The sequence below is a fragment of the Mercenaria mercenaria genome, chromosome 7, assembly GCF_021730395.1.
Source record: "Mercenaria mercenaria strain notata chromosome 7, MADL_Memer_1, whole genome shotgun sequence".
In the NCBI taxonomy this organism is placed as follows: Eukaryota; Metazoa; Mollusca; class Bivalvia; order Venerida; family Veneridae; genus Mercenaria; species Mercenaria mercenaria.
Genome location: NC_069367.1, coordinates 23,820,490 through 23,835,698, shown reverse-complemented (window position 1 = coordinate 23,835,698; position 15,209 = coordinate 23,820,490). Strand labels below are relative to the sequence as shown.

The 15,209-nt window shown below is 35.6% G+C and overlaps 1 protein-coding gene across 2 annotated transcripts in view; it reads right to left on the bottom strand.

Annotated features, from left to right (window-relative positions):
• The window catches only part of LOC123554743 (cytoplasmic protein NCK2-like), a 45,951-nt gene extending 30,954 nt beyond the window's left edge, over positions 1–14,997 (bottom strand). Inside the window, exon 1 of one of the 2 annotated variants that reach the window (XM_045345051.2) lies at positions 14,869–14,997. Coding sequence is in view for 1 of the 2 variants with exons in the window: in XM_045345050.2 (XP_045200985.1) it covers positions 2,242–2,337 (96 nt within the window). In the remaining variant the exon portion in view is untranslated. Of the gene's footprint in view, positions 1–2,241; positions 2,964–14,868 lie in introns of those variants that run through there. The other variant, XM_045345050.2, reaches the window with a different exon arrangement.
• Positions 14,998–15,209: the final 212 nt, after the last annotated feature.

Here is a 15,209-nt window from a genome sequence, read left to right as displayed (position 1 = left end):
TGTTTTCAAAATCATTCAACTTATTCTCCATCTGTTTTCAAAATCATACAACTTGTTCTCAACCTGTTTTCAAAATTATACAACTTATTCTCAATCTGTTCAAAATCATACAATATATTCTCAACATGTTTTCAAAATCATACAACTTATTCTCAACCTGTTTTCAAAATCATACAACTTATTCTCCATCTGTTTTAAAAATCATACAACTTGTTCTCAACCTGTTTTCAAAATCATACAACTTATTCTCAACCTGTTTTCAAATTCATACAACTTATTCTCCATCTGTTTTCAAAATCATACAACTTGTTCTCAACCTATTTTCAAAATCATACAACTTGTTCTTGACCTGTTTTCAAAATCATACGACTTGTTCCCGACCTGTTTACAAAATCATACAACTTTTTCCCAAACTGTCTTTTATTAAAATCATACAATTTGTTCTCAACCTGTCTTTTTTTTTTTTTAAATCATACAACTTGTTCTCAATCTGTTTTCAAAATCATACAACCTGTTTTCAAAATCATACAACTTGTTCTCAATCCATTTTTTAAACACAACACTTGTCTTTGTGTTTTTTTAATCACCCAACTTGTTCTCTGCCTGTTTTTTAATCATTAAATTTGTTCTGCTTGAGTAAATAAGAACTTTCCAGATTGGAACTGTTGAATTTTACTATATAATATACCATCTATAGTCGGTCTTTGGATAAGCTTCCTAGAAAATGGATGCTCTCCCTAAGTAGAGTTACAGTACATTATATGACATTACCAATGTAATAAATTGTGTAGTTAAACAATTTTACAATCTTTTTTACAGTTAAAAATTTAATTATATATGCATTTCTTTCTTTAGGAGCCTCCAAGGCCATTTAGTTCAGGTTGCTGACTTTAAATCACTTGCCCGTCACCTGTGTGGGTCTGAACTCAACTTGGTGTGTAGAACTCTTCATGCGAGGAAGCAATCCAGCAGACCTACACAAAGTCGGTGGTTTGATAAAATAATGCTTAGGGAGGCACCTGGTTTCTTCCTCTTCCATCAAAAGCTAGGAATATGACCTGAAATATGTTGGTGTGGCTCTAAGCCCAACAAAAACATCTCACAAAATTAATACCCCGACATTTTTGATTCTCCTACATGAATATCAGTTTTAGACAACAAATTATTTAAAGCAGTGGACCAATATCAGCATTTTTTTTATTCAATTACACATTCACTGTATCTAATTTCAGTTCTCTCTGGTTGTTATGTAAAGCCATGTCTCGTATGAACTCGGGGCCAAAGAATACCAAAATACTACATAAACCCATAGAAAGTTGAATGTCATTAAGGATCCCAGGGCTCGACAAACCTCTCATCTGTCATAAATACGAGTAAATATCGGCTCCAGGTGAGTGGAACTTGCTGTAGTACTCTTCCTGCAGAATGAGTGTGATTTTTTACCATAAATACTATAAATCTAATTAAAATGGAGCCGTGCAAAAGCCGGATAGCTAAAACATCTAAAATGACAGTTAATTTGGTGTCCGCAACTCTACTACTGTATCCCCCCCAACTCTGTTACGGTTCCACATTATTATCGCATTAGCTAGTGAATGCTAAGAAGAAGAAGATTACATTAGCTAGACCCCCAGTAGTCCAGAACAAGATTCTGGTATGTACCGATTTCAACGGACTTTAAAATAGACGCTGTCTGTAAAATTATCATTTTCTTAGTGAATTGCAGGACGAGTACAACAGGACATATGAAAATTCTAGGCAGGCAGAGTTCTCTTCAAAGGATTTGTCAATCCCTGGGTCCACTATCTTAATGCAAGGAAGCTACCTAGCTCATAATTATGTCTACCTAAAAGTCTTCTGCTTCTTTCATTATAAGCAGTCTCATATAAATTCCCTTAAAAATTTAAAATAAACTGCTACAAAGCCCGCCCGCTTAGCTCAGTAGGTAAGAGCGTTGGTCTACGGATTGCGGGGTCGCGAGTTCAATCCTTGGGCAGGGCGTATGTTCTCCGTGACTATTTGATAAACGACATTGTGTCTGAAATCAGTAGTCCTCCACCTCTGATTCATGTGGGGAAGTTGGCAGTTACTTGCGGAGAGCAGGTTTGTACTGGTACAGAATCCAGGAACACTGGTTAGGTTAACTGCCCGCCGTTACATGACTGAAATACTGTTGAAAAACGGCATTTAACCCAAAACAAACAAACAAACTGCTACAAAGTCTTCAAAAAAATATATCACCTGTGAAATGATTTCAGTTGCCTGACCTTGCGACACACTAAACTTTACACCAATCTTGTCCAGTTTAGGTGACAATGGTGACTTTAGAAGAGCCATGGAGAATGGCCACTTTGTCAAACTGCTTAATTAGACACCACTTATCGTAATAAGACTGTATGGATCATTTCCTTAAGAGTACATTTGTACATGTAAGTCTTTCACTTTTCCACATTTACATTGCACATAGTTGTTTGAACAATGAAATTCACTGCTGTTGTTTTTTCGCCAAATTTAATATCTCTGCACTGTCCGCCAGTTTAAGAACAGGAACAGTCAAAATTTACACCTTTATCAATTAAACTTATATTTTTACACTATAAAATTATCATATAACTATGTTTACTCCATTTTGCATTTCATGACAATGAGCTCATACCATCAAATGAGCTTTAATATACGCATAAAACTGTTACTGCAATGAGTTCACACATTTGAAATGAGCTTATATTCTTATAAAGGAGCTTACACCCTTACACTCGTTCAGTCCTCATAAGCCACTTTTCATCTGCCACTAGTAACCTAATAATCCAAGACTTTCACAATCACAGTGAATCACACCCAATTTTTCTCCACCTAGGCAATTATCGTGAAACACTGTGACTTAATTTTCTAAAAATAAAACTCCAGTCTGCTCTAAACACATCTTTATTAACCAACATTCTAGTCAAATAGAGAACTTCATCTAATTTATCAGATTGCCGAGCCAAAACATCCAGATTTAATCAAACACTCAAGTATTTTTGCATCACAGAATGTAATGTGTAATCTTTTTTTCTCTCTCTCGGACCACCTGATGGTTTCGGAAAACACTCAGTCTGCCAGGAACAACACACACTTGAGGGCATCAGAGAAAATAAACCTGAAAACTAGCCTAACAACATCGTGCAGAGATATATTTCACCAGTTACCTTTCTGATTGAAAACACATTCATTTCTAGGGTAAATGACTCTATGTAATTTTTATCTGGTAAACACTATGATTATTTGAAAGCCAAATGGCACAACAAAACACAAACCTACTAAATTTCTAAGATGGACTAGTCCATAATTCAATTTGGACAGTACCACTTATTATACATAGGTATTTTTGTACTGAATATTTACTGACTGAAACTTTTCCAAAAAGACATACTATACAGGGAAAACCAACCCTACCCTTTAAATCCCAAAAGGAATGATTAGTTTTGAAGAAATTTAGTCGAGGGTCACCCAAGGAAAATTATTTTCAAATCAAACCAGCGGTTTCAGAGGAGAAGATTTTCAAAGCTTTTCATTATAGTCATATAGAGAAAACTAGCCCCCACCCCCGGTCTATGCATCCCTGTTTTTTAACAAATCAGCACGGCTTAAAGGAATCAGGTAGAGGGTCACCCAAGGAACATATCTGAGAAATTATATTGAAAATGAGCCAGCAGTTTCAGGAGATTTTCAGTATAGCCAAATAAGTAGCCCCTCAACCTGGCAGCCATGTTTTTTTAACAAATAAGAGTTATATGAAGCAATTTGGTAGAGGATCACTTAAAGAACATTGCTGTGAAATTTATTTGAAATTGTGCAAACAGTTTCAGAGAACATTTTCAAAGTTTTCCATATAACCATACAGAGAAAACTAGTCTGGGGTCCTGTTGGCCATGTTTTTCAACAAAACAGACTGATTTGAAAGAATCTGGTAGAGAGTAACCCAAGGAACATTGCTATGAAATTATTTTGAAATTGTGTGTGTTCTGGTTTAACGTCTTTTTCAACAATTTTTCAGTCATATAAACGACGGTGTCTACTTGTAGCAATGAGCACAATGCCCAACTTTATAGTGCTGCCTCACTGGAATATCACGCTATAGACACGTGGCATGATACCCCACCCAGTCACATTATACTGACATCGGGCTGACCAGTCCTAGCACTAACCCCTTTAAAGCTGAGCGCCAAGCAAGAAGCTACTGTACTAGTAGCATTTTTTACGTCTTTGATATGACGCGGCCGGGGATCAAACCCACGACCTCCCGCACTCGAAGCAGACGTTCAACCACTTGGCTACCAAGGCAGTTCATATTTGAAAATTGGGCAGGCAGTTTCAGAGAAAAAGATTTTCAAAGTTTCTCATATAGCCATACTGTAGTGGGAAAACCAGTGCTGCCCTGACAGCCATGTTTTTTTCAGAAACAGAATTATCTGAGGGAATATGGATGAGGATCATCCAAGGAACATTTCTGTGTAATTATTTCAAAATCAGATTGGCAGTTTCTGAAGAGAAGAGTTTCTTTTGGCTGATATGGCAAACAAAATACTATATGGATGACCTAGATTGGAAGGATTCTGAAAAGGGACCATCTAGGGAAATTCCTTTAAAGTTTTGATGAAAATGGTACAGTGGTTTAAAGAAATTAAACAGACTTCCGGAAAGACGTCGGTGCGACAGCATGACCGGAAATTTTGATGCGGTCCGCTGTTTCTTAATCCGGATGCGGTCCGATTGACCGGCATTTATCGTACCCCGAGAACCGCAACATCACGGACAACATATCAAAATGGCGTCACTAACATAATTATGCCGGAGCAGAACTGGGAAAGAAACGTAAATTAACGCCTAACAATCGTAGTGAAAGGAAACAAATGTATGAAAATAAGAGGGTTGACCGAACATTTAACGGGAAATGGACTAAAAATCACCCCTGGCTTGTATATGATGGAGAAAAGCAACTTATGCAGTACACTGACATTTTCTTCGATCGGGCATATTTTTTTCCGGTCCGGCAGATTTTTAGGCATTGCTGGACCAAATGTCCTGCCATTTTTTCCAACTTTCCTGAAGTCTGAATTAATGACTACAGACTGACGGACGACGGACATCCAACTGTGTGAAAAGCTCACCTTGAGCACTTCTTGCTGAGGCAAACTAACAATGTATTAAAGCCAGAATTATGCAACCTGCTCTGTAAGATCATATCATGATGCTCAAGAAAACCCGTGTCGCACAACTTCACATGCTCTATAAGAATCCTACAACAATTGAGGACTCTAGGTGAAATATCTGAGATATGCGTCACACAAAGTCGGACAGATGGACATCCAGACCAATGTCTCAGTCAGTGCTCCCCTTCCCGCCCCAAGAACTTTTTGCAACAACACATTTTAAACTTTCTGAACATTTAAAATTAGCATATTGAGATAAATAAGTGATAGCTAAGAATTAGATCACCTGCAAGCAGCTGCAAATGGGAGAGATTCTGAACTGCATTCTTTGAAGAATACATTTTATCAGATTTTCTGAGGTTTTATTTTTATCTCCAAACTCCATTACATCATACTGCAAGAGGAAACGGCTTACTCAAGCATCTCCTGAGCAAGTTCATACTGTACAACTGTTTGGCCCATTTTAGCAAAGGTCTAAATAATTACTTCAAACTAAGGTCATGTATGGCAAACATTAATACAAACGAAGTAGTTTTGCCATCCAAATACTGGTGTCCAAAACTGTGTATAGTTGGACTGTTACAAAAGAAGTTACTAAGATGAATTAGCTGTTAAGAGTTATGAGATCTATTATATCTAAATTATTCACCCATTTTCAACAAATGTTCGATAATGTGAAAGCATGTAAGAAAGCACAAGAGCTCCACCAAGCGGGGCAATATAGGCCCGAAGGGTTATATCAGAGGATGGGAGCAAAATTTAAAGAACTTGACTGTTGAAGCCCAAAGGACAGGAACAACAAAGGGAAGAAATTCCAAAAAAAAAATTCAAAGTTCACAAAAAAATCCTTACAGATATGTCAAAATACACCTAAAAACTGGAGGTACCATCCATGTTGTACCACAGAAAAGTGGTTTCGGTTTTTCCCTAAGGCCAATAATAAAAAAGTTACAAAATAAGCTATTTAAAGTAACATAAAAGGGAAGTATTAAAAACAAGAGCTATGTCTCCATAGGATGACACATGCCCCCGATGGCACTTTGAATGAATAGTTATGGCCGATGTTAGAGTTTAGGACCTTTGACCCACGGACCTGGGTCTGGCGCGCGACACGTCGTCTTACTGTGGTACACATTCATGCCCAATAATTTTAAAATCCATGCATGAATGACAAAGATATGGACCGGACACGCCCATCAATGCACTATCATGAAAAATGACCTTTAACGTCTAAGTGTGACCTTAACCTTTGAGCTACGGACCTGGGTCTTGCGCGCGACACGTCGTCTTACTGTGGTACACATTCATGCCAAGTTATTTGAAAATCCATCCATGGATGACAAAGATATGGACCGGACACGAATGCACTATCATGAAAAATGACCTTTAACGTCTAAGTGTGACCCTGACCTTTGAGCTACGGACCTGGGTCTTGCGCGCGACATGTCGTCTTACTGTGGTACACATTCATGCCAAGTTATTTGAAAATCCATCCATCGATGACAAAGATATGGACCGGACACAAATGCACTATCATGAAAAATGATCTTTAACGTCTAAGTGTGACCTTAACCTTTGAGCTACGGACCTGGGTCTTGCGCGTGACACATCGTCTCACTGTGGTACATATTCATGCCAAGTTATTTGAAAATCCATCCATCGATGACAAAGATATGGACCGGACACGAAAATTGTGGACAGACTGACAGACCGACAGACGGTTCAAAAACTATATGCCTCCCTTCGGGGGCATGAAAAAAAAAATTATTGTAAAAGAACAAAAAAGGGATCTGCCCAATATAAAAAACAAGAATACCTCAATGCAGAGCAATGTACACTAGGAACAAAGTCATACGACCTTTAACCCCTTAGAGTGACCTTAACCTTGAAGCAAGCCTTCCGAAACATGCGCTCTGCATGTCGTTTTGATGTGGTGTACATGTGTGCCAAGTTTCTTTGAAATCCTTCACGCAGTTCAATAGTTACAGAGCGGACACGAAACAAACTCATACGATCTTTGACCCCTAAGTATGACCTTGACCTTGAAGCAAGCCATCCAAAACCTGCGCTCTGCACATCGTCTTGATGTGGTGAACATTTGTGTCAAGTTTCTTCGAAATCCTTCAAGGGGTTCAAGAGTTACAGAGCGGAAACGAAATTGCTAACGGACGGACAGACACCGGGGTTATAACATAATACGTCCCTTCAGGCGTATTATAATGAACCTGGGAACAGACAATGTAATCATTACAAACAATACAAAAAACACTGTATCCCAACAACAAGAGCTGTCAGTGGACAGCGCGCTTGGCTATTCTCAGTGCTTGATAGTATAATATAAGCAATGAGTAAAACTTTAACATTACAATAAGCATATTCTAAGTCACAAAAGGGGCCAAAATTCAGTCAAAATGTTTGATAGAGTTGCCTCCTCCTTTTTACAGACTGGGGTCATGATGGTAAACAAATATGCAAAATATGGAAGCAATATCTCAATGGACTTTGAAAATATTTGGGGTGGTACGCAAACTTTAACATTTATTCTAAGTTGAAAAGGGGCAATAATTCAGTCCAAATGCTTGATAGAGTTGCCTCCTCCTTTTTACAGACTGGGTTCATGATGGTAAACAAGTAGGCAAAATATGAAAGCAATATCTCAATGGACTTTGAAAATATTTGGGGTGGTATGCAAACTTTAACATTTATTCTAAGTTGAAAAGGGGCCATAATTCAGTCAAAATGCTTGATAGAGCTGCCTCCTCCTTTTTACAGACTGGGGTCATGATGGTTAACAAGTATGCAAAATATGAAAGCAATATCTCAATGGACTTTGAAAATATTTGGGGTGGTACGCAAACTTTAACATTTATTCTAAGTCAAAAAGGGGCCATAATTCAGTCAAAATGCTTGATAGAGTTGCCTCCTCCTTTTTACAGACTGGGGTCATGATGGTAAACAAGTATGCAAAATATGAAAGCAATATCTCAATGGACTTTAAACATATTTGGGGTGGTACGCAAACATTAACATTTGTGTGACGCTCATGCTAACACCCACGCTCTCGCTGACGCCGGTGCGAGTAGGATAGCTCCCCTATTCTTCGAATAGTCAAGCTAAAAACAAATTATTAACCCCATTTGCTGTAAGACTGGATGCAGTAACCTCTGATGTAACAGATAATCTCATTCATTTCACTCCAAAATCTAACAAGTATTTGACGTACATGAACTTAGTATGGCCTGAATTCAAATTATGTTGACATGCTACAGTCAGATTATTGGTAATAACTTACTAATAAGCAATATTTGAGTCCAGTCTTGAATGACAAAGCCACTTTTTCGCTCAAGACATTAATTAGTCCTCTGTAGAAGCCCTACCACCAGACTAAGTCGGGATCACAGTAAGTTACTGTAACTGTTTAATTAACGATATTGTAAAACTTAAACTTTATGAAGGCAATAAGGGTTCTAAACTATCTTACAAGACTACCAGTCTATATTGAAAATATTTTGCGTCAGGGGCGGCGAAATCTGATTTTGACTTGCTTGTCCGTTTTTGTCATTTGCTAGTTTTTACTTGTCCGTATGGTAGTTATATAGTAAATTCTAGTCAAATTTCACTTGTCCATACAAGCTTTGGGACAACCTGGGCAATACGAACAATTGAATTTGCCGCCCCTGTGCACCACTATTTAACTAGCAACAAAAAGCTTTGACAAAAAGTTTCAAACTCAAAAAGGAAACTTAATCTGGTATTCTCCCACTTAATCATCTGCTCAGAAGTTTCATACAAGTGAACTCGCTGTTGACCACAGTTACTTTATAGTTACATTTAGTAAATTTGCTATTTAAAGACAGATTCATCAATAAAAGATCATAAATTGCTAATATTCTATGTATTTCAGTCCCTTTAAAGCAGTGTCATGTATTCTGAATATAAGAAGCAACAACATGCAAGGTATTTATACCAGATATATGTGGCAGATACTTCAAGTGTTGTTGGGGTAATAAAGGTGCTGTAAACATTATCTGTTTGATTTTGAATTCCAAACACTGTGCTGTCTTTGTCGGTTTGTGATTAAAGGCCCTGGTGAGTGTATAAAGTTTCTACTACATATCCAATGCTCCAGATTTTTTTCCTGCTGTCACTACCTACCAAGTGTACACCCATGGGCTATCTGCACTTCTCAGTGCATTACTGAATACATTTTTCTGTTCAATCTTTTCTACACCAGTTACATTGTAATCATGAATGCAGGCCTGGACCATCAAGATGAATTCTGACATAAACTGGTGACGAAGCAGGCTTTACGAGATGGAATGCCTAGCATTCACAGTCTGACAGAAAAGCGAAATTTACAATATAATTGTTTGACTGTAAGTAAATTTGTGTGACCCATATTTTTGCTTTTTTATATACTTCATAAAAAGCGTAATAAAGATATTCTAAATGTAGAAGTGTTATACAAAACGATTCTGACTGGATGCTAAACATTAAGTGACAAGTCAAAACATTTCAATGTGAAACCACTTTTCATCATTTTTAAAAGGTGTGGCAGTTTGTTTAAGTGTCCGATGCAGCCATACCGTCTAGGACAATGCGAAAGGTAACATCACCAGCTTAAAATTTGTCTGGCTTATCAAAGACAGAGGTGTGTACTGCGAGTTGCAAAATACTGACTTTTGGGTTAATACTATCATATAAGAAAACAGGGAGTTTTTTCTGAATACAGTTGATATTACATACTGTAAATGTCAAACAAAACCTCTGTATTGTCAAGACTCAAGTGCATATTTTCTACTTGATGTTGTCCAAGACCCAACCAGATAATTGAAGTGATCAGGTAAAAAAACGGCTATAAAAGTTGAACAGTGGAAAAGGTCGGTAATTATACACAAATAATTGGCCCAAGCTGCCGAAATATATACGGAATTAGTTAAATAAAATTATAAATGCAAATGTTTATTTTAATACAAGTTACAAGTTACAAGTTTATTGGCAAAATTCAGCAATATAAAATTGCCTTTGGCCATTTACAAAACATAATACATTATGGCAAAGACAGGTACAAATACAAAAACATTTCATTTGCAATATATACATGTAATAATCACAGAAACAGTTCATTGTTCAAGGGTATTAATACGTATATTCATAGCTTCTTTTATATATTTGGCTATGTTAACTAGTTTAGTTTTATTATTAGTTGACATCAAAGAATAGTATTTCTGTCTACTAGGCCATGATACATTACCTAGATATTTCTTTCTAATATCATGATATTTTGTACAGCATAACATAAAGTGGTATTCAGATTCAATCATATTCTTATTACACAAAGCACATATTCTATTTTCCCTTGGTATGTTGTTATATCTACCAGTTTCTATGGCTAAGTTGTGTGAGCTAAGTCTTATACGAGTAAACCATTTTCTAAGTTCATCATTTGATAATTTAACAATATAACTTTCAAAACAAAAAGTAGTTTTAAAGTTACAATAAGTATCTAGCTTAGCACTTTCATTTACGGATGCATTCCAATCTTGCATGTATTGATCGAATAATCGTGTCTTAAACATATCAAATTTATGTATATCGACTTTAAAATTAACACGTACATTATGATATCCTAAGTGGTCAATTATAGTGTATTCGCGATGTCCAACAATTTGAATTAACGTTATTACACAAGTCAATATAAACTGTATGGATAGGTGAGTTTACATTTTTCATGATTTTAAACCAGAATTTCAGTGCTCTGGACTTACATATTATTGACAAAGGAAACCTTCCAAGTTCCCCATATACAGCACTGTTTGGGGTTTGTTTCTTAACACCCAATATATATTTACAAAAGCGCACGTGGAGTTTATCAACATCCTTCAAATTATACACACCCCAAACCTCGGATCCATATGTCAATATTGGAACTACCATAGTGTCGAATAATTGAAGTTTGGTCTTAACATCTAAATTCAATTTATCAAACAATGATAGTAAATTACTATAGGCTCTTAAAGCTTGATCGTGTAGCGCCTTGACAGCTTCGTTCATAGATCCAGTGCGAGTGAATTTCACACCCAGGTATGTAAAGTGCTCAACCCTTTCAATTATTTCATTGTTTATATAAATATCAGCATAATTATTTTGCCTACGTTTCGAAAATACACATAGCTTAGTTTTACTTACGTTAATTTTTAAACCCCACCTCTCAGAATATTGGTATAGACTATCAATTTGCGCTTGTAAACTAGTAGGATCAGTGGTGAACAAAACAATATCATCTGCAAATAGGATTAAATACATTGATAGAAGTTCAAGATCTTTCTCAGTCAGTGCATGCATATTTATATTATCAACAATATCATTAACAAAAAGTATAAATAACAAGGGAGATAATGGTTCTCCCTGTTTTTAACCCAACAGTTACTTCGAAAAAATCCGAAAGTTTCATAGAGCTACATATTTTGACACAAGATTGGACATTATTATATATACATTTAATCATATTGGTCATTTTACTACTAATCCCTGTTTGAATCAGTTTGTGCCAAAGTGCATTCCTATTTACGGTGTCAAAGGCTCTTTGGTAGTCCACAAACAAACACCATAAATTGGATTTTTTGGACAAAACTTTCTGGATAATAGCATGTAATATGAAAATAGCATCAGCCGTAGAACGGCCATCGCGAAAACCATATTGAAAATCATTGTAAGTATGTTCAGCCTCGCACCATTTGTTAATACGATTTCTAAGTAGCAATGAAAAGATTTTTCCAATAACATTAACAAGAGTAATCCCACGATAATTTGCGGGATTATTTCGATCACCTTTTTTGTATATAGGTATGATAACTCCTTTTGACCACACCTCAGGATAAATACAATTATCAAAAATGTGGTTAAACATAGTACATAGATATGGTGAAATAAATGAATTTGAATCAATAAAAAAGTCAGCAACGTTTACTAATTCTTACCAAAATTGATACCTTGTATGACAGATACTGACAGTAAGTGACAGTAAGTGATGACTATATCCAATTTCAAAAGTTTGCTCTCAAATTTTTCTTTCAGTTTTAAATACATTGTAAGTGACCAGAACAGAAAAATACGACTGCAAATTCGATAAATAATATTTTATCAAATTCTTTTTCTCGGGACTGATGAATTAAAATAATAAACTAAATGTTTTCGTTAGTATTTAAGACATGGATTGTGCTCATGAATTCTTGAATTTGTTTTACTGCTTGAGTAAATAAATTAACGGTGACTACCTGAAATCGCTGTTAAGATTTCTTATTTAACTTGCCTCGAACCCGAGTGAAAGCTCATTATATATAAAATGTTTACAAAAAAAATGTAATAACGGCAATTTTACAGGGCTTTTTTCCCCTATAAATCTTCCTCCGGTAAAAGGAGGTAATCCCAAAGCAAAAACGTATGTTTTTTCCCAAAGTTGAATTTAAAATTCCGAAATGATTATACTTTTTTGGGTTTTGGTTGTTTTAAGACAGTTTTGCTTATTTGTATGTATATCTTGGTAAATTATAATACTGAAACATTGAACAATTACTGAAATGCAATTCATTAATATTTCACACAAAAAAACACATTTATGTAGATTTTGGTAAATTGCAAATTGTCCCAATTACATACATGTGATAAGTTCAGAATCCCAAAACTGGAGGTTTGCCGTTTTTCAGCTGGAGTTTGGGTCTCAAAACTGGAGGTTTTTTATCGACATAAATTAAGCGCGTGGACACATAACTTAGAGACAAAATCCAGTATTTTTGGCCACACAATAATGTATACACCAGAAGAAACAATCCTCATAACTCTTGATTTGAATTTTGACAGTGTTATGCCACTTTTTAACTTACATTTTCTTGTTAAAGTTTTATATAATGTCTAATATCTCTGTTACATTCAAAGCTATTGACTATTATTGCCCCTTTTACTGGCAAAGCTTTAATTCAGAGTCAATCACTGAGAAAAGTCGAGCATGCTGTCTTACAGAAGCTCCCTCTTGTTCTAACTTTAAACTTTCTTAACAGACTAAATTTGTAGAAACAAAGTCTCAATTTAGGTCTGAAATGGTGGAGAACATGCATTAACATTATTCTACTCGAGGACTGAAAAAGCAAAACGAAGCTTTAAATTGGTCTGAACACAACTCATAAATGTAAATTCCCTACCCCACCCACTTTCGTATAAAAATACTGATGATTTTGGCAAAAAAAAATAGAGAACAGAAATGCATCAACATGTATTTACCCTTACCAAAATAATGTAGACTGATGTTATCAAATAAATGAGTGTGTATTTTCATCCAATTTTCAATGAAATAAGCCCGATTTTAGTAAGAAATTAATTCGGTAAACATTGGAAGAAAATGGCGTAACTGCATAAGGGGAAATAACACTCCTATTCTAAAAATATTAATGGGTTGATTTTTCCAACAATTTTTTTATGAGATTTTATTACCGAACAAAACTTTTCTTTAAATAATTAAAATTCATTTCAGTTGGGAATTATTTCTTATGATTGGGAGTTTTTTGCTTCAAATTGGTAAAAAATGGAGCCTTAAACTGGCATTGAAAATGGGCCGATATTCGGGCCCAGTGAGACAGGTGGAAAAGGCCCTGCTTGTCTAATCCCTTATCAAAACAATTAATAATTCACCTGTGAAAAACAACTCTTCTCCAGCTACATGCGTGTCAAACATGTATAATACACTACAGATGGTGACACTTTGATTTACTGTGTAAACATGTTTGGCACTCCTCGGTAATTATCGACCCATTCATAATACTGATTTTTTTTTTTTGAAAAGCGGGAGAAATATGGTGTTGGTCGAGAGACGGGAGGCAAGGTGAAAAAATCGGGATTTTGACCCTCCCGCGCGGGAGATCACATGTATGCAATTAGGACAATTTCCAAGAGCATCTTCCCAATTCCAACAGTGTCGGTGGCATTCCCAAACTGATGAAAAAAAGGCTTGCTTTATGACAACTTATCAAATTTTTTACTGATAATTATACCTTATACACTGGTTATATAGTACATGGAACTACATGTATATTGATTACTGGACCTCTAGACTCTGGGTCTAGATGTCCGGTTACTGGAACCCTAGCCAATTCCAATAAAATTATAATTTCAAAGGAATTTAGGAAAGTACGCCCACATAATCAGCAAAGATTAAAAGATCCAGTTTCTCCATCTTAAACACCCAGTTCCTCCATCTTAAACACAGTGCCTAATTTCACACTGAAATCCTCATTAGCATTTTCATGGTTGGGGTTACATTTCCAGACCAAGATGATTTACCAAATCTGAACAATATTTCCAGCTTGTTTATGTTTCCCTGTTGTTTTTTGTGTGTCAAAAGGTTATACTATTAAAGTATTATTCCTTCTTGTTTTAGATATAAATCAAATATTCATGTTGTCATGTACTACTCTGATTTCATCATGTCAAGTAATGGTTTGATAATTAGCTCTATAATAACGTAATTAGAATGTAAGAAACTGACCACAAAAAGCCTTTATTTTTGTTCGAGATGATGACTCATGCATGCAAATTCCACCGAAACGGACATCCGTGTCAAGCAAAATACTTGGGAAAGAGACATCAACAGTTGAACACACTTCAAAGAAATCAATTATTTTACCTTTTAATACTTGAGTATACATCAGTTTCAGCAAGAATTAGCTGAAAACACTAAATTCCCAACTTACTTCCTTTTGACAATTATTTGTCTACCATCTTGAAAGTAGTTCGAACAATATTATTAACAATACCTTAAAAGAAATTAACAACGTATAGCTTTTTAATAAATTGATACAATATAAAGAAGAGAAAATAAATATATACTCTTATTATTTCAATAAAACTGCATTTTTTAAAATTTACTTTGAATTTATGGGACTATATTTTATGAGATATTTTCATATTCTTACGCTTGAGATTATTCTACGACCATCCAAAGTATGTTTAACTCTCGGCAATTTG